We start from the raw sequence: 25,966 nt of genomic DNA on the forward strand, positions 1-25,966 counted from the left end.
AAATGGATATGAGGATAACTACATAATGAAAAGAGTCAAGAGAGACAATGATTCCAAAGATTTCATTGAATGATGCATTTAACTGGTAACAATAGTCTTACATCAAACCATTCCGTATGGGATCACAAAGGTGGCTAGGCAACAACATGATGCCATAGATGCCATAGAACATAGCATGATGCCATAGAACATAGCATCACTTTTGCTTGAGTGTGTAGTTGGCTGGTTTCAGATTTGTGGATAATTTGATGTTCAAACTGTGATTTCTGGCAATCTTATTTAAATGCGGTCCTGCTGGTTCTTAGCCTGCTGCCTGGCAGCACGGCAGGATGAAGGGGAAAAAATTAAGAAATGTGTCAAAAAATACAGACTGGTAGAGCTAAAAAGAGAACTGGAAGCTTTGGGAGTTAACATTGATGGGCAAGTGGATGAGACTAAAAAGAAAAACAAAAAGGAATTACAAAAGCTCCTCATAAAGGAGCTGAAGAAGATTGAACACGACAAAAAAAGACTGGACAACAGGGCTTACGAAGACGGGTTCACTATGGCCATGGATATCCCCGAACATGTCCTATCTGCTCTGAATGAACTGGAGGCTTTGAGAATTTACAGTGATGAGGACATGGATGAGACTACAAAGAAAAACAAAATGAAGAGAAAAATTGAACTACAAAGGTTCCTAATAAATGAGCTGAAGGAGGTTGAGCACAGCAAAACTGACCTGCACAACCAAGTTTACGAAGAGAAATCACTAATCACTATGCCCATGGATATCCCTGAAGATGTCCTAGATGATCTGGACACATTCTTGGATAAACAGTTGGAAGTATCAGAGAGATATGAACGAAAAGATGTCGTGCTCGACAGTCTCCTGTTTAAAGTGGACTCGACTCTAGGTAAGTAGAATATATCTGCTCACACTGGGTGTAAGAAGTAGCCTTGCATCACCAAAACCCAACTTGAGCAATAAGTGGGCTATGTAAAAAGTGAGCTGACATATAGAACATAAAAATGGTTCAGCAGTTCATTTTAATGGAGGCCAGAGGCTGGAGACAGGAAAGAGGAGGCGGAACGGGAGGCCTGTTTCTGGAGTGCCCTACAAATTCACAATGGCTCCATCCCTGGGAGGAGGTTTTGTGTGGTAGGACAGCAGACGGCTGACAAGGACCATTACCAACAGTCAATAAAACCAAAACCAGAAGCCAGACTTTTGGTGTCCGTTAATGTTTGTTCAAAAAGGCTGATTCATGTCCCTTGCATTTTGCAACTGCGAGGTCCATGGCAGGCGCCCCACAGAAATGTTTCATTTTCAGTGAGTGAGATGTCCACGCTGTCCCCTCTGCGACGCGTTCGCCCCCCAGTTTCAGAGCTATTCTAAATGCAAAATTGCACATACTGTAGGGCCGTGACTGTAGTTAACAAACTAGATCCTAATAGAAAACTGTTAGCTTTCCTGGCTAAATGGTAGGCCTATTACACAACATAAATTGTGCTGGCGACCCAAATAAAATCTCCTGCGACCCAGTCTTTGGGAACCAATGGTGTACAGTATGTACGTATACTGTATGTCGTTCACACATAGGTCCGTATAAGGTCAGTATAAGGTCTGCAGGTTAGCATCATATCTAAATCATTCGAAAGGTAGGACCTCCGTTAGACAAACCTTCGCATATTATATTCAGGTTATATCTGAAAGCCCTTAGTGCGTCTTCAGCTGTGTTTACAGCAGAGGCGGGAGTAAGTCACACATGTGCAAGTCACAAGCAAGTCTCAAGTCTTAACCTTCAGTTAGCCAAAGTCATAGCCAAGTCATTGAAATTCATAATGATTTACCCATGTTTTCATTTTAAAATAAGCTACAATAGGCTAGTTATGAACTGCTGGAGTTTTATTTGTAACAAACAAATAGACATTGCATTCATTCAAGCCACATAGCCTACATCTGAACAGTTTATAGAATAAGATGAAATGCATACAAATAAAAATAAATGTATTTCAAGTAGACCTATTATAAAATAGCCTATTATTGTTTCAATATGCCTCAAATATTAGGTAGCCTAAGCTACATCAAATCATGAACATATATTCAAACAGTTCAAGTTACACCTGTCCTGACCTGTCACATCTCCAGGGAACCAATAATGTTGAAAAAGTGAGCTAATCAATCAACGCTGCCGCCGACGTCACTGCCAAACTTTGACAAGCGCGACAGCGCAATGGGTTTTAGGAGGGTATAGGACCGTCAATGCTATCATATTATACATAAGCCTAACATGTGAAATAAGCTACTTTTCTATGCTGATTGCTGGCAGTTAGCTAGGCCTACTTACTGTTGTTAGCCTACTACTAGGCTGTAACGTATGGAACAGGGACGTGTTTAAGAGGGAGGGAGAAAGAGAGGCACTTACTTTAGGTTACATTGGCAACATTTTCGCTATATATCAAGATTAAACTTAGACAAGAAAATGTTTCACTTTGCCATTTCACACATTTTAACCTAATAGGGCATTTACTAAAAAGCATAATAGATTCAAAGCCAACTTTTAACATGCCTCAAAAAATTGACGTTAGGTTTCTAACACGACTAACTTCGGATGAAAATCAACGTGGTGGTGGTTATGTCGCTATTTTGCACACTTGCAGACTGCTGTTCATTTCTCCTTTGACTTGACATATGCATCATCTGTGAAGCCAAACATTATTATGTTTAGGTATAAACGTAGAGCCTTCCATATTTGCAAGTTAGCCTACCTCAGTCTGTCTCATTTGATCTGGCACTTGCTGTTGGTCTGTCGCGTCACTTGGTATAATGACAGGTTCGCTAGCATGACGCATGCAACAGCACCTAAGCAGATTTTCTAAATCGTAAAGTTAACTCCTTAATATCTATGAAAACTGAATGTCAAGTCATTTGTCTCAAGTCTAAGTCAAGTCTAAAGTCATGAATAGCAAGTCAAAGTCAAGTCGAGTCTTTTATACATGTTGATCAAGCAAGTCTCAAGTCTTAAAAAATGTGACTCGAGTCTATGAAGGTATATTGGGTGCAAAAGTGGCGAGCACATTTAACTGCAGATTTTGCATGTGCACATTAAAGTCATAAATGTGTAACAGTAAAGTTGAAGTTGTACATATTTTTTTTATATCTTGTTAACACAAAATAGGGGCTACGGGTACACAAATCCTATCCTGTGAGTCACAACTTTCAAGAGTCACGCACTCGACACTTTTGCTCCAATCGTTGCAGCGCAGTTGGTGCGAAACACATTTGCACATCCGTGTTTCATAATCGAACATGCACAACATTCGTGCATTTGTAAACCCAAATGTGAACTAATGCATCCGAAGTTGTGCATCTGAGAAATAATTTCTCATTAATAAAATTATACAGATCGCTTTGATTTTCTTGCACGACCACAAGTCAATTGATACAAGTGCTCGAATCTCGAGTGACTCGAGTCCCCCATGTCTGGTTTACAGTAATATGCACCTTTCACTTTAGACCACACTGTTCTTGGTCAGTACTGTAATGATTTCTAGAGAGTGTAAGATAGCGATTTTTGGATCACACGCCAGACCACACCTGTTTCGTTCATTGGCACAGCCCTGGGCGTTTAATAAAAAAGAGAGCACGGCGAAAACTCACTGAATTAGGTGTAAGATAAGAACAAGCCTTATGTCGCACTTTGGGCCAGGTGTGCAACAGGGCCTTATAACTTCTCAAACAGTTTCCTCATTTCTAATTGGACAAGAGCACTGCACTGAATTCCTCACCTCTGCCTCAACTTGGCTGTCTGTTGCTTGGCAACGCTTAACAAAATAAACAAGAAAAATATCAACCAGATGTCTTGAAGCCCAATTAGCTTGTAGTAGACATAATATCTAGCCTGGGTTTTCCCATGCTGCCTTACGGGCACAATTTTATTCACGCTGCTAGGCAGCTTGGATTCTATGGACTTCGTTTTCACCTCAACGAAGGAACCAATCACAGAACGGAGGGAGGGCAGCAAGACGATGACGACACACCGAAGCCGTTATGAGCTACGTACAGACGCATTTTATAGACATTCGTAGCGCCCAATCAACGGCTCTGGGCATTCGTAAACCACGTTTCAAATATGAGAAAATGAATTGTCTAGTTCCCCTAGGTCTGGCGTTAGCAAGGCTACATAATATCAGTATTCTCACATTTTCTGAATGATCCAGTAGATTAAAACAGTTCAGCAACTGCACACACAGCAACTGCACACACACACATACACACACAGGGAGAAACAGAGAGATGTTTAGTGTTTCCCATATCAGTCACATCCTCCTCTCAAATCCCACTGAGCAGCATTTCAGAGTGACACACACACACATACACACTTTTGTGGCCAGGTGATGTAAACATGGACCTTTGATAGCATGATCTGACAGAGGCTTTAATTTGCTCAGATTCATCCCAACAGGCTCCGCACAATGAATGCAGAGCGAGATGTGTGTGTGTGTGTGTGTATGTGTGTGTTTAGGGGAGTGTGTGTGTGTGTTTAGGAGAGTGTGTGTGTGTTTAGGTGAGTGAGTGTGTTTAGGTGAGTGTGTGTGTGAGTGTGTGTGTTGGAGACCTTGCCGCTTAAGAGCTGGTATGATGCAACATGTTCCGGTGTGATCTGGACAAAAAGCTGAATGTGGAGTCTCATGGCCTGTCTCAGCGGCAGCCCTTCAAAACATTGTGTGCATCGCATACAGACAGTGTTGCCAACTATTTTGAATAAAAAGTAGCAAAAGCCAGCTCCAAAAGTCTAGCTAAATGTCGCTAGATGACGTCGCGCTAATTTGCATATTAATTACGTCAGCACGTCGTACCCCCCCCCCCCCCCCCCCCCCTCCCAAAAAAAAAAAACGGTGATGGCCCTTTAATTCCCTTTTACTCCTGTTTGCTTTTCTCCTACTCATATAGGCAACTTTAAGAGCCTAGTTTAAATATATTTGATTTAATATACTTGTATATTTATTGATAGGCTACACTTTACTTTCTGTAGCCTATCATCTAGACTACACTAGCATCAGGTGGCTGATAAGCAGTCATTTCCAACCTATTCACTGCTGCATCTGCTTTGCACTGCTTGAAGTCTGATTATAATGTGACCATAGGGTAGCCTACACGCAATGTACCCTTACGGCAATAGCTATATTTTGGATATATTTAGGGTACATAATATAGGCTTAACAGACAGACCGATAGAATTTTTTTTTTTTTAACTCAGCCTGACAGTCCTGCATCAACTTGCATGGACAACATTGAAGCTAGGCCTACATAGCCTAAACGAATGCTATAGGTTTTTCTAACATGTATGTTTGATTAACTATCTGCTTTGCTTGTGAATGAAGTTGTAGCCTAGGCTACTTCCTTTGTTCAATTGTTGAACGATGCTGGCAAGCGTGTCCCTGTTTCCCTGTCATCATGTCATTGCTCTTGTCTTGTTGACTCTCTTGTTGTAATTTCACCCGAAGTTGCTGCACCTTCCAATGAGCGTTGTCTGAGCTTAGATCTATAGAACATCTACCTCCTTGTAATAAAATGGGCTGATACTATATAGGCCAGTCATTCCTTTTATAATCATGGGGCAACGCTTTGAGCAAACTCGCGATGTAATTCACTAACGAAACAGGCAAGAGAGGGGAGATTTTCTGACGTTGCAACAACGAAACAGAGTTTGCCATCTTTGCGAGAAGATTTTTCTCACGCTTTGAGCTGCTGCTGCAGTCAGCCTGGGCAAACCAAAGGATAACGCAAAGAGAAAACAAAAGTCGCCAGACACACGAAAAAGTCGCCAGATTTGTTGTCCGTCACTAGATGCACTTTTCAGTCACCAGAGACGGCCAAAAGTCACTAAATCTAGCAACAAAGTTGCTAAATTGGCAACACTGCATACAGATGCACCCACCACCTGTTGATTACCACTGAGTGTGTGTGTGTGTGTCTGTGTTTAGGTGAGTTTGTGTGTGTCTAGATGTGTGTGTGTCTGTGTGTTTAGGTGAGTTTGAGTGTGTGTGTGTGTGTGTGTGTGAGTGAGTGTGTATGTATATTTCTGTCTCTGTGTGTGTGTGTCTGAGTCTGCAAAGCTGTACTATGTATTTGACATTGCAGGCTAGAAATGACATCCCAGGTTATTCCTGTGACTTTGTAAGGATACAAAGACACACTCTCTCTCACACACACACACACACACACACACAAAGTGAAAGTCTGCTTTATTGTCAATTTCTTCACATGTCAAGACATACATCGAGATCGAAATTACGTTTCCCACTATCCCACGGTGGAGACAAGACATATTTTACCAATTTGGTCCACAGACAAACATAACATTCAAGTAAACAATATAAAAAATAAATAAGAAGGCACATACAATGAAGAAATAAGAGCAGCAAAATGTGGGTTGAAATTGTGCAATTGTGCATACAGTAGACAGTCAATATAATAGCTGTTGGAGACACATACACACAATTAGAAATTGTTACACATCACTCAATCCCACATACACACAGATACAATGATGGATCATTCAGGTGCAAGAGAGAGAGGGTGGAGGGGAGAAACCTGTGTGTGTGTGCATGTGTGTGTGTGCGTGCATGTGCGTGTGTTTGAGAGAGGGAGGGAGGGAGAGAGGTGAACTGAGGACTCTTAAGTCACTTCAGGGTCAAAGCTGAAGCTGTTGGAAATAAACTTTACAGCTGAAGAGTTTTAACACCTTCACCCCTCTCTTCTCTATACACATGGCCATGCCAGTCGGCACACGGGCACTCACACACACCCATACACACACGCACACATACACACGCACACATACATAATAGACACACTCACTCACACACACACACACCTGAATGACCATTGTAGGAGCCAAATTCATCTTTGAGTTGATTTTCATTGTGAATAGTAGTGAGTGAGTGTGTGTGTGTGAGAGAGAGAGTAAATGAATGAATGAGGGAGTGATTAAATATATATTGAGTGTCTCGCAGTGTCTCAAAATGTGTTCTGGCGAGAACTCTGGATTTCCAGGGTAGGTAAACAGCTCAAGTTTAATGAATGGTGTAATGGATTCTTGGTGAGTGACTCAGTGTAGGTCTGCGTCTATTGACATTGCTAAAGCAGATTTATTAAACAATCATACTTTTGATGTTGCTGTTGATCAAACATCCATGTAGATTGCCTTCATTTAAAGTCCTATTGGAATATTCACAATATTTTTTGTGACAATTGGGCAAATAACATCATAACTGTTTGACAGCCCATAGTTCTTCTGTCACAACCTTCTGGCAGAAAAGTTTAATTAGCAGAGTAGGCTACAGCTTCAGAAAAGATGTCGGGAATGAAGAAGATACACTTTTGGGGTGAGGAAGAAAAACATGGAAGACAGCTTAGCAGCGACATACATGGCAGTATAGCTTAGGCAGCTGCTGCCACATTAACTACAAGTGCAAGTGTCAGCGAAACAGTAGCCTACAGTACACTAGCGAACTAGGCTAGCAAGGCATAACATAACCGTGGGCCTAATTATAATTAAACTACTCACATTTGCATTCATACCGCGGCCGGTAAACAAACACTCACATTCTAACAAGCAATTACAGAATGTAACATCACTGCCAATGTCAGCGCAAATATGTAACAAACACAATGTAACACTTTGTGTGTAATACTTACAGGTATCTGAACACACACAATGGAAACACTCACGGAAGCTAATGTCAGAATATGCTGTGTGACATGTTAACAGGAATATGAATGGACCATTTTAACAACTCATGTAAACACCATATTCGCAATATTATGTTATTCTGAATACGATCAGAATATTAATGTCCGTGTAAACGTTCTGTGACAGATGAGGTGCTGAAGTCCCCTCTAGTTAGGTCACCTGCCCAAAACGCACCCAAGCACAAAAAACCTTTTATTGTTTATTTATAAAATGGTGAACGTGATGTACTAACAGGCTGGAATTAGTGCAACCAGCACAAACACAACATTTAGCTATTATGACTTTACAAAAAAATCGACAAACTCCAACTCTCACCACTGCTCAGCTCACCCACAATGGCAGCAGAGGTCAAGCGCCAATTTAAGCCGTTTACCTTCTCCTGCGTAATCTGACAGACGGGAGAGGCCTGCTTAAAATGGGTACACTTTCTTCTGAATTACTGTCTGTAGGTTTTGTGAAACATATTAATTTGTAGATAATACATGTTTAAAAAGACATTTTCAGACAAGAGGAAGTATAAATTCAGTTTTGAAATCAAACTGCACATTGCTCTTTAAGACCAGGAAGCCACAGCATCTGGGCGTGGCTGAGAGGGCGAACAGTCTTTTGACCATGTGGTGGGGGTCATCCCTATGTTCCCCGCTGCTTCCAAGTAGACTGCAGCCGCACGGCAAGGCGCGGGTTGTTGTTGCTCCGTGCCCACACTTTGTTTGTTATGAGGGAAGGAGAGGGGGCACCGCGAACTGAAGTTCTTTGCACAGAGGCGCATTGCGGAGCCCAGTGTGATATAGTCATGTTTAATTGATTTAATTGTCTGCTTGACTTATATGCGGTTTAATGCGCATCGATAATTTCAGAAGATGAAAAGAAGGTTCAACAGATGCTAAGAGAGACGAGTTTAAGTTAATAATGCTAGGCTATGTTAGCATAAACTTAACTTAGGCTACCTATAAAGCATGCTTATGACATCAATAAATAAGGAAAATATTCACATATACACACACTCACATATATCCGTTTTATTTAACCAGAAACACACAATCCCTTCAGTCAACACAGTTACAACAGACGTGCGGACCGGTGACAGCTTTTGGTGGAAAACACTTTGTTTGTGATGAGGGAAGGAGGGAAGGAAGAGGGGGCGCCGCGAACTGAAATTCTTTGCACAGAGGCGCAGTGCGGAGCCCAGTGCGATATAGTCACGTTTAATTGATTTAATTGAGACACTTAAGTCTTGTATGTAACAGTAGCTGGTGTCAGTGGCAATCAGCCTAATGACACAGCCCCATCTGTTTTCCTATGATATTAGGATTGGCTCACTGTCTTGCTGCAACGGCCTGCTGTGTTTAAATCTAGCCGAGTCTGCATGGCTTCAGTCCCAAGCTTGTCATTGTCTTTGCACTTGGCATCTCATTGTTGATTCTTACTGTACAAGAGGTGAAGGAGGTGATCTAAAATAGCCTTTGGTTGAGCTGTCGGAAGAAAGGGATTCATTTTAATGGAACAAAGAGATATCAAACTATACTGGGCTGTAGACCCAAAGGGACATTTTTGGATTATTGACGAGTCAGACCAAAGGGGCTTCGGAGCAACGCGCAGTCCCCCCTGCAGCGTGCCAGCGAACGGAAAAATGAACAAAACAAACCAATTAAATATCAACTTAAAAAGGCATGTAGTTGTAGCGCGTTTCTTCTGTGAGAGGTGCAGCTCGTGTGTGTTGCTGTCCTCAATTTAGTGCTGAAGCGGACAATGCGAAGTTACCTAGAATGTTAACTTTGAACTCGTTATATCCAGTAAAGAAGCACTACACAAGTAAAACCATTGTAGGCCTATGTTATAAAAAATGTTCTTCATCTATTATTTTACTCCGCTATACTCAACATGGAAGTTAGGAAAATCGCCCTTCTGGCTTGTGTCAATATTGCACCGTGCGCGTATGTGTAGGTCTACCTGGTGTGATACGGCAAGCAACATTGACAGAAAAATACACTTTGCTACCGTTTGTGCACGAAACGTGCACTCGCAAGCATATCCCATGCAATTTCCGTGGTCAGATACAAGGCGGGGAACATAGGACCCTTTTCTACAAAAAGGGTCCTATGTTCCCCGGTCCCATACAAATAGCGGGGAACATAGGACCCGGGGAACATAGGTACGCTCCCATGTGGTGCCGTGACAAGTAGCCTGTGGTGCTACCATACAAGACTGTGGTGCTACAAGACTGTGGTGCTACCATACAAGACTTTGGTGAGACCATACAAGACTGTGGTGTGGTGCTACCATACAAGACTGTGGTGCTACAAAACTGTTCTGCTACCATACAAGATTCTGTTTTTTATTTTGACTTAAGTGTAGGTAACATTTATGACAATAAACTGGACAAACTTCTACTCCTCATCTATCAACTGCATGCATCAAGCTATAACCAGCTCAGCTACCAGTAGCTATAAGCAGCTCAGCCACCAGTAGATATAACCAGCTCAGCCACCAGTAGCTATAACCAGCTCAGCCACCAGTAGCTATAACCAAAGTCCTTTTAGGCAAGTCCCTCCACTCGGCGGCCATTTGACAACGCTTTTTGGGCACTCGTAGGGCATCCATTTCGGCAGAAATGTGCGTGCGCAAGGCTTCAAGACACCAATCTTGCTCCAGCTGCGAGATCACAACACATGATTGGCACGATGTCTTCACAACACACCACATGATTGGCTCAATGTATTCACATGTCGACGTTTTGCCGAGGAAGGGGTGGGATATGTGTAGACAACGGCCATATTGGCGTGACAAACTAGCCCCATGCATTTCTATGGAGTATTTTTTGAGTGCTGTGTCTCCACATTAGAAAGTCTCTGCTATAACCAGCCCAACAGATATAACCAGCTCAGCCACCAGTAGATATAACCAGCTCAGACACCAGTAGATATAACCAGCTCAGCCACCAGTAGATATAACCAGCTCAGACACCAGTGGATATAACCAGCCCAGCCACCAGTAGATATAACCAGCTCAGACACCAGTAGATATAACCAGCCCAGCCACCAGTAGTGCCAAAGCAGTGAACAGAAAGGGGAAATGAGGAATCTTCTACAGCCAGTAGCCCAGTACGCTTTCCCCATGTGGTCAATTTTAGAGCTGTGACCAGAATGACTGATTTCCATCTGTTGGCTCATGCTTATTACTTTCTCTATCTCTCTTTCCCTCCCTCTCTCTCTCTTTCCCATTCGTTCTCCTCATTCTCCTTCTGTCTGTCTGATTGACAGACACACACACACACACACACACACCATGCACGCACACACACACAATAGATTCTTTTTCTGCATCCACCTCCCTCTCTCTCACACACACACAAGACTTTTGAGATCATGGCAATAATGTGACTGCTGTGACATTTCCAACCACATGACTGGACAGAGAAAATGTGTGTGTGTGTGTGGCCTATGTACTGTATGATTTGTGTGTTTTTTTCTTTTTGTGTTCGTGGTGGCTGTATGTGTGTAGCCTGTGTGTTTGTGTGTGGCCTATGTATGGTTTGTGTGTGTTTTTTTTTTCTGTTTGCGTGTGGTGTCTGTATGTGTTTAGCCTGTATGTGTGTGTGTGTGTGTGGTGGCTGTATGAGTATGTGTGGTGACTGTACAGTATGAGTATGTGTGTGTGTGTGTGGTGGCTGTCTGTGTGTGTGTGTGTGTGGTGACTGTATGAGTATGTGTGTGTGTGTGGTGGTTGCTGTATGTGGCTCCTGTGCCTCTAGAGTGTTCTAATGGGCTTTATCGACAGCCTCATTCTCTGGGGAATTGAAAGTGTCACCGGAGAAAACAAACGGTGCAGATGGGGGCTATGCCTTCACATCACAGAAAAATACCAACACACACATACACACACACCGCACACACACAGGCGCACACCCACGCACACACACAGACACATATACAGCCATCAAACATACACCTGCACCCAACAAACTGATACTGAATATCAGAGCTACACACCTGCTGACATTCTTGCAACCAACAGCCCACATACACACAATTACATCCCAGCATCAAGCACACACTGTACCGTCACACACACACATACAGAAGGGCACTCCATACTGTACATGGGTACCACACACACACACACGCAGAGACAATGTGCAGGCCTAATTCATCAGTCCTGGTGTTGTTGTCTATGTTGATGATGTTGGACATGTGTTCCAGTGATCAAGATAAAGATCAAGACTTAATGCCTTAAGTAAAAAGTGAGGAAAAAATTAGGAAATATCCAACCTTTAAGGACACTAATTTTCTTTGTGAATGAATAATGTATCATGAATAAATAAATGTTCTTCCTTAAAACACAGGGGTCATAAGTATTGGCACCCCTATGTTAAATTCCCATAAAGGCAGGCAGATTTTTATTTTTAAAGGCCAGTTATTTCATGGATCCAGGATACTATGCATCCTGATAAATTTCCCTTGGCCTTTGGAATTGAAGCCCCACATCACATACCCTTCGCCATACCAGAGATTGGCATGGTGTTATTTCAGTTAGCCTGTTAGCTGGTTTGATTTGCATGGAGCTCAATGTGCATCAAACCAGCTAATAAACATACATTTAGACAAACATATACAGAAATTTAAAAAAGAAACAACGCTAAATTTCTATTAAAGACACTTACCAGTGTTTCCATAGTGATGATTGGTATTGTATACCAGTGAGGCTTCCGGTTTAAGCAGATGTGCGGATAGACGTAAATTAGGAGCTCCCAGTGGATGAAGGGATAAAACATTGAAAAGCCGAAATTCAAATGTGCAGGAGAGGGGGTGAATAGTAAAAGGGGACAGACCAAAAAAGAAACGGAGAAGAGATGCATTCAATACCTGAGTCTGTAGCCTACTGCATTATCTCGTATCACCAGATTTCAACATTCACGATGGCAACTGAGGTGGAAACCGTCCCCGAAACTTCTCCACCTGCCCCTACTGCAGAGAAAGCTAAGCAGGGTGTCATCAGCAAAGCAAAGCCGGTGGTCGCGGGTGCCACATCAGCTGCAAAGAAGAAAAAAAAAGAAGAAGAAGGGCAGCAAGAAGGGACAGCCGGGCAAATACAGCCAGTTGGTCATCGATGCAATCCGCACACTGGGCGAGAAAAACGGCTCATCCTTATTCAAAATTTACAAGGAAGCCAAGAAAGTCAGTTGGTTCGACCAGCAAAATGGAAGGATGTACTTGAGGTACTCCATTCGGGCACTGCTGCTGAACGATACCCTCATTCAGGTGAAGGGCTCTGGCGCCAACAGCTCATTCAAACTCAACAAAAAGAAATTTGAAAAGTAAGTATAAGTATATATACTCTTTTGATCCCGTGAGGGAAATTTGGTCTCTGCATTTATCCCAATCCGTGAATTTGTGAAACACACTCAGCACACAGTGAACACACAGTGAGGTGAAGCACACACTAATCCCGGCGCAGCGAGCTGCCTGCAACAACAGCGGCGCTCGGGAAGCAGTGAGGGGTTAGGTGCCTTGCTCAAGGGCACTTCAGCCGTGCCTACTGGTCGGGGTTTGAACCGGCAACCCTCCGGTTACAAGTCCGCAGCGCTAACCAGTAGGCCACGGCTGCTGCCAAGAAGAGCCCATCTAAACCAGCCAAAGCATCCAAACCAGCCAAGGCAACAAAGCCTGCAAAAAAACCTGCAAGCAAGACGGCGAGCAAGTCATCCAGCGCGAAAGCGAGTCCCAAAAAGAAAGTCGCCAAGAAACCAGCGGCCAGCAAAAAGCCTGCAGCAGTCAAGACTGCACCCAAGGTGAAGAAGGCAGCAGTGAAGAAAGCCCTTCAAAAAAAAAAAAAAAAGAAACTGAGAAGAAACAAAGAGAGTTAGGAAAAATGGGAGATAGAAAGTGAGACGACAAGTCAGATGCAGCTAACGACGACATGTTAGCTATCATGAAGGCTGGCTTTGACAACGTGTCTAAGCAGATTGGGACCTGTCAGGGAATGACCAGGCCGGACGCAAATGCAGGACTTGACTTTTAATCAAGAAACAAAACTTGCACGAGGGCAATAACAAACACACAGAAGATAATCCAAAAAGTTGAAAACGTAACGAGTTCAAAGAGAGCAGCAAACAGAGCAGTGACAAACAGTCCTTCGGCGTTTGAACTAAGGCAACACAAAGGGAGGCAAACCAGGAGGGTTTAAATAGGGGTGTGTTCAGGTGCAGGGGGTTAACTGAAACGAGACACTGAATTAGTAGACAGGGGATAATGATCTGGTGGGTGGAGTCAGGGAATTGCTGTTGGAAACGAGGCAGGGCTGTTACAGGACCAATAGCGAGGAAAACCGAAAAGAAATGAAAGACATTCAAGAGAGTATTCAAAATCTGGGAAGTATGTTGAGACAAGAACTAGCCAATTTTAAGGAGGAGATCGAGAAGGAACAATATTCGAGTTTGGGGAGTACCAGAGGGCACAGAGAAGGATTCGGTACCCAAGTTTATAGAGCGCTTGATTCGCGAGAAGATGCTAGTCTACAAATACAACGTGCTCACAGAGTGTTGGTACCGAGACCGGCCCCAGACAAGAATCCCAGAGCGATCATTGTCAACTTTCTGAAGTACGAAATCAAGGAGGACATCCTCAAAAAGGCCTGGCAGACGAAAATTGAGATTGAGGGAAAGAGAGTGACGTTTGACCACGACTACTCAGCGGAGGTGGCTGCAAAGCGCCGTAGCTATGCGGGACTGAAGAGAGTTCTAAAGGAAAAAGGGATTAGGTTCCAGTCACCGCTAACAGCATTAAGAGTCCACTGGCAAGGAGGCGTCCAGACCTACGGCAGTCCACAAAAAGCTGCGAGGGTGATGAGGGAGAAGGGAATGAAGGTGGATGGACTGACAGAGGAACAACCGTTGCTGGAGCAGCAGCTTGAGTCTGCTTTCAAGTGGTGCAGAGTTGGGGACCAGGAGACTGACGTCGCTGAGAGAGCGAAGGAGGAACTGAAGCGCTTCACTTGGAGCAAGTGAGCGGAGGCGAGAAGAAATTATATTTGTAGCCTATACCATGGAACAGGCACAAACTGGTATTTTCTGTTTGGATTCCTATTATTATTCTCAAAGACTCTATTTGGTTCCTGACTGTTTTCTGAAAGTTACGTAAGTAGCCTGTAGGCATATTTATTTAGGAGAAACAGGAGGGGAAACACTAGCTGCTTACGTAAGCTATGAGAGACGAACGCTCATTCAGCTTACTGAATGGGTTATTCTATTTTATCTCATTTTTCATTATGTGGGATGGTCTGAACAGCGTGGGTAAAGATATATCCCTATAACGTTTTGTTGGCTTTAAAAGAAATATAAGGTCAAGGCTGGGAGTGATGGTTGGAATATGTTTGGACATTTTTAGCGTGAATGGAGAACTTCAGCTTGGAGAGTTTTCCATCGCTAAGGGGGGCCCTCTTACGAGAGGACTTCCCCCTCCCCACCAACAGGGGAAATGGGGAGAGATAAAGAACCCCAGTGGGTGGGTGTTCACTTTTTTGTTTACTGTTGTTCTGTTAGAACAGCTGTTGCTGATGTTTTTATGTGTCCATGTCTAGCTTATGGGTAATGAAAGTGCATTGGGGAACTGATGTATAATGCAGCATGAAGGTGTTAAGGTGGTATCACTGAATGTGAATGGGCTGAGTAGTCCAATTAAGAGGGGAAAGTGTATTGCCAAATTCAGAAAAGAAAAAAGGCAGGTGGTTTTTCTGCAGAAGACACATTTGTCTACAGAGGAACCAAAGAGATTTGGGTATAATAACACATTTTATAGCACTTACCACAAACACAGCAATAGGAGAGGGGTAGCCATATTAATAACAAATTCAACTAAATTTGAACCTGAAAAATAAATGTGTGATAAGGAGGGAAGGTATATAATGGTAAAGTCTACAATGTGTATCAATGGATGATACACATTGTAGAAGAGACTCAACAAACGAAGGGATGTAGTCACAGGGGTGTAGTCTCTCTCCAACTCTCTTTGCGATATTCATAGAGCCATTGGCAGAAGCGATTAGGCAGAGCCAGGAAATCAAAGGGGTGGAAGTGAATGGTAGAGAGCATAAGATAGGGCTGTTCGCAGATGATGTGGTAGCCTACTTGGAGCGACCCAGTGAGTCCTTTCATGTACTGATGAACCTACTGGAGGAGTATGGATATTACTCAGAATACAAACTTGTTACCAAAACACAGATATTGGCCATAGACTATGCCCCTACACCAGAGTTAGAAATACAAGAGAAATACAAAATTAAGTGGAATTCGAAAACAATTAGATATTTGGTAGTGAACATCACACAGGGAGTGGTGAAGTTATATACTGCAAATTACATTCAGATTAATCAGGAACTCAGACGGGATATACTGTAGGAACATGGTCAATGCTACAATTGAATCTTAGTTCAAGGATAGAAATAATTAAGATTAATGTACTACCAAGGCTATTGTACCTGTTCCAAACTCTGCCAGTAATGATACCACAGAAACAGTTTGAGTGGGATAGATGGATATCCAGGTTCATTTGAGGGGGGTAGGAGGCCAAGGATTCGATATAGCACCATGCAGCTCCCCAAGGACAAAGGGGGCATGGCAGTACCAAAACTGCAAGACTACTTCTATGCAGCACAGCTCAGGGCTGTAACTTGCTGGTGTAATAGAGAATATATAGCTAGATGGAAAGATATAGAAATGAAGGTAGAGGCTAGTCCAGTACAAATATCAATAACTGATAGGTAATTGTTTAAGAGGGAAGAGGGATTGTTGGACCCAATAGTTAAATTCACATTGTGGATTTGGTATTTGGTAGTGAGAAAGTATGGACTACAGACTGAAGCAAAGATTCTGAGGTGGATAACCCATGACAAGAGATTTAAACTGGGAATTAGTGATTGGGGCTTTGAGAGATGGGCACATAGGGGTATTACAGCAATATGTACACTAGTTAAGGGAGAAATTTGATTTGGAGGCAAACAAGAACCCAAAGAACAGAATATGATTATTAAAATAATGATAAATGCATATGAAGGGAGAAAATGTAGAGTAATCTCAGCTCTATACCAAGCTCTAGGTGCCAGCCAGCGGGAGTAATTCAACTGACTATATTAAAGAAAAATGGGAAAATGAGCTTGGAGTAGAAATAACAGAAGATAACTGGTATAATGTGTGCAAGGTTCAGCACTCAGCCACTGGCTCTAGGGTATGGCGAGAATTTGGGTGGAAGAACATTATAAGGTTTTTCATAACACCAAAGGTCAAGGGGAGATACGCACCAGATCAGAAAGCATGTTGGAGGTTGTATGGTCAAGCGGAGGCAGACCATATTCATGTGTTTTGGAAAGTGGGGAGTGTGGAGTGTGCTGAGGGAGATACTGGGATATGAGATACCAACAACTTGTTTGGTATTATATCTGGGGAACATTTCACAAGAGGAGGTACAAGGAGAAGATGAATACCTGGTGAAAGTGTTATTGGTAGCTAGTAGGAAGGCAATTACAAGGGCCTGGTATAAGGTACACCCCCCCAACTAGAGAACAGTGGCTAAACATAGTGGAGGAAATTTATGATATGGAGAGGTTCACACATACCTTGAGAATGCGTGAGGAACAGTTTGAAGGGAAATGGGTCAAATGGAATTATTACAGAAGGGGTGAGGACAGGACAGAATTGTTGCATTGAGTCTGAATGGAAGGACCTACATGTATAAGCTGTTAACTCATTGAGTGCCAAAAATGTAATATTACGTTTTTCCTTCCCATGCGTTGAGTGCCAAAAACGTATTACGTTTTTAGCTTTTTTTTTAAATTATGAAACTAGACACTCTAACACACCTTATATGTGATTTTGGGAACTTTGGGAACTGAAATATATGACGATCGAAAACTCATGAAAACGCACAATCTGGACATTTTTCTATCTCAGTGTAAGTACCTGTAAAATTGACGTTTTTCAGTATGCTTATATTGCCTTTTGTTTCTGTATGAATTTACTCCATGTACCAGAATGCTTTGTAATTTACTTGCTTCTGTGATTTCCAACATTCTATACATGTGCACCAATCAAATGTCTTTGTTTGTTTTGCTTTTATTTGAATTGTTTAAGCAGCCAATGATTATTTGTTATTTGGTTATGCCCGCGAAATCGCGGGGAATGTGAACATTCTATCCCCTCAGTAAGGGGATAGCTCGTCAGTTCCAGTCTGCCCGGAGAGGTCACTGTTTCTCCTGCTCCGCCTGTCAGTGCTGTTCGGTGGAGACTTAGTGGTGCTTTTATGTACCCCAGCCCACGAACGGTGAACTGTGCGAGTGGGTCACGTTCATTGTGATCGGTTTGGAGTGGACTGGCTTCGTGTCTCTCGTCGGGTTGTTGTTCAACTTGAGCTAGGTCGAAGTACTCCCAGTGCTATTGCGCCACACATTGTAGTTCTCCTGTTTATTCGCTTGGAAAATCGCCACGTTTCATGTTGTGTGACCGTAGACATTTTTATCAACTACTCGTGCAACTGTATTTAAGTCGGGAAAACGTGGATGTTTTTGATTACTTCTACGTCTGAGCCCGCTAGCATAGCAACATGCTAACACAGTCGCACCGAGCAGTGTACTCCTGCAGTCATTATAAGCAACCTTACGCTTGCAGAATGAGTACTAGATGTGCCGGAGTTCTCCTTTAACATGCAGAGTGAGGAATGTGAGATGTGCCGGAGTTCTCCTTTAACATGCAGAGTGAGGAATGTGAGATGTTCCGGAGTTCTCCTTTAACGTGCAGAGTGAGGAATGTGAGATGTGCTGGAGTTCTCCTTTAACGTGCAGAGTGAATGTGAGATGTGCCGGAGTTCTCCTTTAACGTGCAGAGGGAATGTGAGATGTGCCGGAGTTCTCCTTTAACGTGCAGAGTGAGGAATGTGAGATGTGCCGGAGTTCTCCTTTAACGTGCAGAGGGAATGTGAGATGTGACGGAGTTCTCTCTTTAACGGAGGGTATGTGATGAGTTTTTCTGCAGCCTGTCTGAGTGGACGTGCTGGGTTGTGTGTGTCTGTTTAGCCCTCTGGTGCAGATGTGTGTGTGTGTGTGAAGACTCGACGGTGGAGCTGAGAGGTTAATGGCCGAGAGGAGAGCCAGTGCCCCACAGCAGGTATCAGTGCTCTGTGATTCTTACAACTGCATTATTCACACATACACACACACGCACAACACACACACACACACACACACACACACAGACGCATGCACAACACACACACACACACGCACAACACACACGCACGCACAACACACGTACACACACATGCATCTTTCAGAGCCCCATGCTAAATTATTTTTTAAGCTATGCTGATGGGAGTGTGTGTGTGTGTATTAGGAGTGAGTGTATGTTAAAGGAGTGTGGCATTAAAGTATTATTAACTCTTCTTTTATTTTGAAAGTGAAAGCGTGTTGGGTCATTATTTATCAGGTCTCGTATCGGCGTCTCTCTGTTCGAGCCCACTCTCAGCCTGTGTGTGTGTAAGTGTGTGTGTGAGAGAGTTTGTGTGTGTGTGAGTGAGTGTGTGTGTGTGTGTGAGTGAGTGAGTGAGTGAGTGTGTGTGAGTGAGTGTGTGTGTGTGTATGGAGAGTAAGGTGCAGAACACTGTAAACCACTGGGAGTCAACGTGTGTGTGTGTGTGTGTGTGTGTGTGAGAGAGAGAGGCTCATAAATTGTCTCTAGATGGACACTGACACTCCCCAAACCAAAGTGAAGTCTTAAACACACTTACCTACTGCCATACACACACACATAAATAAACAGACACTCACACACACATAAACACACCACAGAATCAAACAAAGGTGTGTGTGTGTCACTTGTCAGCTGTGTCTCTGCTGAGGAATCAGGTGGGGGAGTGGCACCTGCGCCATTGTGTTTGTCTCAGTCTGTCTCTGTCATAATCTCCAAACACACACTTCAAAGGGCCTCACTGATATGACAAGCATCCTTGGATTGTCAACGCCTACATGCAAATAAGAGGCGTCAAATAAATAAAGAAAAAGAGAACCTCTCTCTCCCCCTCCTTCCCCCCTTCTTCTCTCTCTCTTCCCCTCCTTCCCTCCAGTCTGGCTCCTAAACTGCATCAGTGTGCTCTCTTTCTGCTTTCTCTCTCTCTGCTCTCTTGGTCGTGTCTGAGGGGCATTGCTGATGGCTCTGTGTGTTTTTAAAAGGATTTTGTTTGGACAGTGTGTGGTGCCTGCAGTCCAGCGCTGGCTAATTACCCAACGCAGCTGGATGGCCGTCCTGCTGAGGGCGGATTTCCTCTCTTGCATCATTCACATGAAACATTCCTTTCCCAACAGCATAAATGTTTCAGCACAAGCTGCAGCCCCTCTGTAGCCCTGGAGGTACACACACACACACACACACATATATATATATATATACATACACGTGGCAGACAACTCCCAATGTTTAACAGCACTGTCTGGAATCTTCTAGACTCAAGGCCTCCACACATGGGCGCCCTTATGAGTGAGGCACACTTACATTCCATTCCACTGTTTCCAATAGAACACTCCGCGTTCCATGCCTGATTACACTACATTCCACTGTTTCCAATAGAAGACTCCGCGTTCCATGCCTGATTACACTACATTCCACTGTTTCCAATAGAACACTCCGCGTTCCATGCCTGATTACACTACATTTCACTGTTTCCAATAGAACACTGTGCATTCCCTGCCCGATTACATCTAGTTATTAATTGACAGGACATTCAATCCGTTTACTAACACAACGGTTTTGCAGAAATATGCATATTTAACTGACTCATGCCGAGACTGTGTACATTACCAACCTCATTCATTTCCAATACAATGTTGAGGACGAATTTAGCTCGTAGCTACCACTTACCATAATCTCCCATGTAAAACGGTTAACTTGCTGGCTGACTGTGGAACTTCAGTATAACATAGCCATTTATCTCACCTGGTTGTAGGAAATACGTTTGTATTACAAGTGATAGAATTAAGGTGTGACTTATGTTAAGTTGATTATATGACATGTAAAGTTAAGCTTGCCGAACTTAGTTATACAGTCAGCCACGGGCAGCTTGACTGTGACTACATTTGTGACACTCCTGTTAGTAAACTGGAAAGAGCAGAAAATAGGAACGTAATGGTCACCCTAATCCCATAACTCTTACACCAACCTTATTTTGTCCCTTTTATTCACGTTTGTTGAAAGATTTAGTACGTATAAACCCTTTTTGCTCCCCACTTCGATGCAGCTCCATCTTTCCCCAAAAAAGGGGCGTGTATGTGCAGCACATACAACATTCCATGATGTGCCAATTGACAGATCGCAAAAGCCACAGCCCGTTAGTTATTGTTGCTATGTCTGTCAAACTCAGACCAGGGGGGTATTCCATCAAACTCGCTAAAGGCTAAACCTGGCTTATTTCGATAAGTCTCGCTAATTTTAGTGAGAGTCCTATTCCATTAATGAGGTTAACGTGAATCCCAGCTTGGTAACTATGGGAATTCACACTTCACTAAGTCCCGCCCTCCTTAGTTACTGTTGCTATACAAGCTTTAGCACCCTGCACGTCTATTACATAGGGGGAGAACCGGGACTTTTCAATGAAATGTAATTTACAAAGACATCGTACCACACTGAAAGCTAATATTTTGTCACTAGCAACCTACATCTGTCCTCTGTCAAATACAGTTGGAATTTCATCTCTGAACAAAACCGTTCATGAGTTATTTAAGCAGAAGTCGAATGTGCGTTTTGTTTCATTTGACTCTCCTGGCCAGAATGAATGGAACAGGCATGGGGGACGAAAGAAACATACCATTTAAGCTATGTACTTCCCACAACTTAAGTATTTTACAACATATCATGAATGGTACTTCAAATAGGTGTTATTTTTAATAGATTGCTGATGGTCTATACATCTTGGTGAACGTCTGTTAACAACTTCTTGCCGTTATCGTGAAGCGTGTATCTCGCGGTTATGGAAATATCATGCAATATGCCATTTTTTATAGTTAGAACAATATGTGTTCTCAATTATATTATGTTTCTATAGTGTAACATGTTATTTTACTGTGACATGGGTTTAGGGCACCACACATCCAAATAAGTGCCCTTCATGACCCACAGGCCTTCAGTCTCCACAGGTTAACATGGCAAAACTCGAAAAGCTTGTCAGACCTCCTGTGCCTAGTGACGGGTTGCTAAGCCATGATTGGCCTGTGGCGGTTTTCGGGTGTGGCTGAGCGAAGGGTGAATTTATGCCACAGAACTAACCTGGTCCGTAGCAGGTTAACTTTCAAGCTAAATTAAGCTGTGTTGCAAAAAAACCCAATCACTCAGAAAACGAGTCCAAAAAGATGGTTCCGTCAACCTGTGCTTTCGTCACCTGTAGCATACAAGTTTAAAAATAGAAGTAGAATTTTTTTTTTTCTGACAGTGTCACCAAGCATGGATTTACACATTCACTAGCTCCAAAGAAGATTATGCGACTTAAAATGTTTTCACTTGATATGCGTGTGGTTCTAGGAATCTCGCTACTCTGTGTCATTTACGTTCTGTGATGGTGTAAAGCGTAGCGAGACAGCATGGGAAAGGAATTATATTCTTGCGTGTTCACAGGTTCGCTTCCCATGCGAAGTATGTAGGCTACATAGATTATCACCTTGAAAATGCCATTTTTAGTTATACTCTTTAATGAAAGACATGTCCTACTGTTGATAAAGGGTCATGCACATTTGGTAGGCTGTTCAGTGACAGTAGTGCCAGTGGGCTATATATTATATCTGATGCAAGCCAAAGGATAATTCTGTACCTGTAGGCCTATAGGCAGCTAATAATTAAAACTGCTTCATGTGTTGACGATTGTTCATGATTATACAACAATTGGGTTCTATGGAACTAATTATTTGTTTCTGATTGGCCGAGAGACGTTCCATGAGTTGGAATATCCCTGGACATTTCAACGCAGACTTTTCACAGCTAATAATAAATCACTCCGCGATACAATGCGAAGATTTGATACAATGTTCTCATCCCAGCTCTCCACCATTTCAAGCAATGGGTTAGGCCTACTCCTTAGCAAACCATAACGAAACAGTGCTTCACCACATCTGTGGATTAAGCCACACAGTCAACTCAATGTAAGTAAGATAAACGGGGATGCTAATTGTTCTCAGCATTGCCAGCATTGTGTATAATATGATTGTCACTTGGAGACTTGTAGATAACTAACGTTAGCATAATTAGCTAACCGCTGCTAACGTGCTAGCATCGTCACGTCAGACTGTGCACAGTAGTGTAACATTTATTCACCATAAATTAATAAAGTTGAGTGGTTCTGCAATGTAGACTATGTTTCCGTTTTTTTGCAGTACCATGTCCCTTACATGACATGGCCCAGTGTCCTTGTAATATGCATGCAGCAAACCTAGATATGAATGTGATTTCAGCCCGACTTTCAACATTTCTTTCAAGAAGACACGTAAACCACAAAGACCCGTAATGAGGGATCTGGAATGTTGGTTACCTAGCAACCAAGACGCTGTCTATTGAAAAGGGAACTATTTTTTTGATGCGTAAGAACAATGTCGAAATTAAAAATTTTAAACAATAATGGGGTGTTTTCAGATTTTTTAGTTTTTGTAGAATTGTTGTATAAAAGCAATATAGCACTCGTGATCGTGGAATTGGTCACGGATATTCCCACGGGTGTTGTTCGCCTAGACAATAATTTGGAGTGAACCCTTTTAATCTAAGAACGTATAGATAGTTTTGAATATATGTTGAATATAAGTTGTTTTTGAGTTCATACTATTTATTAATTCACTCGTTTTGTTCAAGAGTGAAGACAATCAAACTCACAATTGATTTCAAACCATTAGCATTGTTGTTTAAATGTATGCTTTCATTGTTTTCCAATTTATGTAGCCTAGTCCTAGGCATATCTAATTTTTTTCTGTCAATGTTTGGCGCTTGCAAATCGAACAGAAATCGTCTAGTATTGCCTTCATTTTACGACACATATCCTCTTTTCGTCAATCTACTTTTTTGGTCTACTTTTCTACCTCGTGCACGAGCAGAGATGAAGCTGACCTAAACCTCGCTTGAATAAACGAGGCCAAGATGCCGCTATCTTGAGTTAATGGAACGGCTTCAGCCCCAAGTGAAAGTCTACGCTAGTTCAAGCCAGGCTATTTCTGTTAAGCGCCGCCTTCATTAGCGAGGTTGATGGAATACCCCAGAGCTGACTAGAACTTCAATGGTAGCTGTAAGCCTGACTGTGAAAGTTACAGCCCAGGAGGCTCTTGTAGAGATTTTGAGATTTAATTTAGAATCCGTCGAAAGACTCCAGTATGACATGGAGACACATGAATAAAAATTCATATCTAGCTTTGTTGGGTGAAAAACTTAGGGGCCCCATGTTTAGAGGCGAGTGTGATTCACTGATTAATATTAGCTGTGCTAGATAGACTTGCATGCATGTTACAAGGACACTGGGCCATGCCATGTACAGTATGGTAATGTAAATAAACGGAAACATAGCCTACATTGCAGATCCTCTTCAGCTTTATTAATTTATGGTGAATAAATGTTACACTACTGTGCACAGCTCCATGCTTTTCTGACGTGACGATGCTAGCATGTTAGCTAGCTAACTATGCTAACGTTAGTTATCTACAAGTCTCCTCCCAGTGACAATCTAATTATACACAATGCTGGCTTACATTAGAACAATAAACATCCTTGTCTATCTTACTTATATTGAGTTGATTGTGGCTTAATTCACAGATGTGGTGGAGTTTCATTATGGTTTGCTAAGTCAAGTTTATTTACTGTATAGCGCATTTCATACACAGAGGTCATTCAATGTGCTTTACATAAACAAAAGCAAACAGTAAATATAGCTGCAAGCAGCAATGTGGGGGCCAAGCAGGCAGTTCAGCAGGCCAGATTTGCCATGCAACTCAATGCTGTGGCATCAGGCATATAGAATTAAGCAGTCACAGCAAGTTCCATGCAAAACAACCCAAGATTGGCTGAGTTACAAGGTCAAGTTTCACATCAAAACATAACTGATTTTGTGTGGCTGAACCAGGGCTGAGTGTCGCCGCCCCCTCAACCAGCCAACTCACCGCCGCAATCGCCCCTGCCCGTCCCACCCTGCCCCACCCTTGCACGCACGCATTAGAATTAATTGAATGGAACTCGCTGTATCAGTTTCACATCAAAAATAAAAGATCGATTGAGATATGATCATGCTGTGATTTCAATGCCCCCATAGAGGTCAAAGGTCACCAAATTATTTGTGCATCATCAGGATGAACCAGACGGTTCTATGGGCTGCCATTGACCTCCATTGCAGAATAATGCAGCAACTACAGGCCAAAATACATTTTTGCCAATTACAGAGCCCCCTAGAGGTCAAAGGTCACCAAATTTCTTGAGCGTCCCCCTGATTGGGTCCTGAGTCCATGCACCAATTTTTGGCTTTGATAAATGCAAGGGTTGCTGAGATATGACCTCACTTCCTGTTTGGCGGCTTCGCAGCAAGTTTCGATTGGCTGTTACAGCCGAATGCTACTGTCAAATGTTCCAAAAAGCAATGCACTGATAAGGCATGGTCTGAAGATGGTCTCTGCCAATTTTGGTGAGGATCCGCTGAAATTTGTGACCTGCGAAAACTTGTATGTGTTTTTGATTAAATCCAATATGGCGGCCGAATCAATTACGATGACATCACAAATTGGCTTGGGTCGGCCTAAGGACATTCAACAGTACTACCAGACACTACTAGTGCATTTTAATTCTAGGCAAAACTGCTGCTACAGGCCAAAAGGCATGATTCTTAATTACAGCGCCCCCTAGAGGTCAAAGGTCACCAGATTTCTTGAGCGTCCCCCTGATTGGGTCCTGAGTCCATGCACCAATTTTGGCTTTGATAAATGCAAGGGTTGCTGAGATATGAGCTCACTTCCTGTTTGGCTGCTTCGCCGCAAATTTTGATTGGCTGTTACGGGCGAACGGTAATACTTCCGAAGACGAAAAGTTATAACTTTTGTGAGGCTTGGTCTGAAGATGATCTGTGTAAAATTTGGTGGGAATCAGAGAAAGTATGTGACCCCTGATACATTTTAAGTGTTTTTGATGAAATCCAAAATGGCGGAAAATCCATCATAGCGGAAAATGACGTCATAGGGTGCGT

General features: G+C 42.7%; 1 protein-coding gene across 2 annotated transcripts; it reads left to right on the forward strand.

Annotated features, from left to right (window-relative positions):
- The first annotated feature begins 216 nt into the window (after positions 1–216).
- Positions 217–1,172, forward strand: LOC121682069. Of its 2 annotated transcripts, none has more exons than XM_042062068.1 (2): positions 217–896; positions 1,021–1,172. In XM_042062068.1, exons 1-2 carry the CDS (start codon positions 284–286, stop codon positions 1,143–1,145), a joined length of 738 nt encoding a protein of 245 aa, XP_041918002.1. In that variant the 5' UTR covers positions 217–283; the 3' UTR covers positions 1,146–1,172. The 2 variants fall into 2 exon arrangements, with proteins under 2 accessions (XP_041918002.1, XP_041918003.1); XM_042062069.1 differs by having other exon boundaries at positions 1,024–1,172.
- The last annotated feature ends 24,794 nt before the right edge of the window (positions 1,173–25,966 follow it).

Source organism: Alosa sapidissima, chromosome 14 (assembly GCF_018492685.1).
Source record: "Alosa sapidissima isolate fAloSap1 chromosome 14, fAloSap1.pri, whole genome shotgun sequence".
Lineage (NCBI taxonomy): Eukaryota > Metazoa > Chordata > Actinopteri > Clupeiformes > Clupeidae > Alosa > Alosa sapidissima.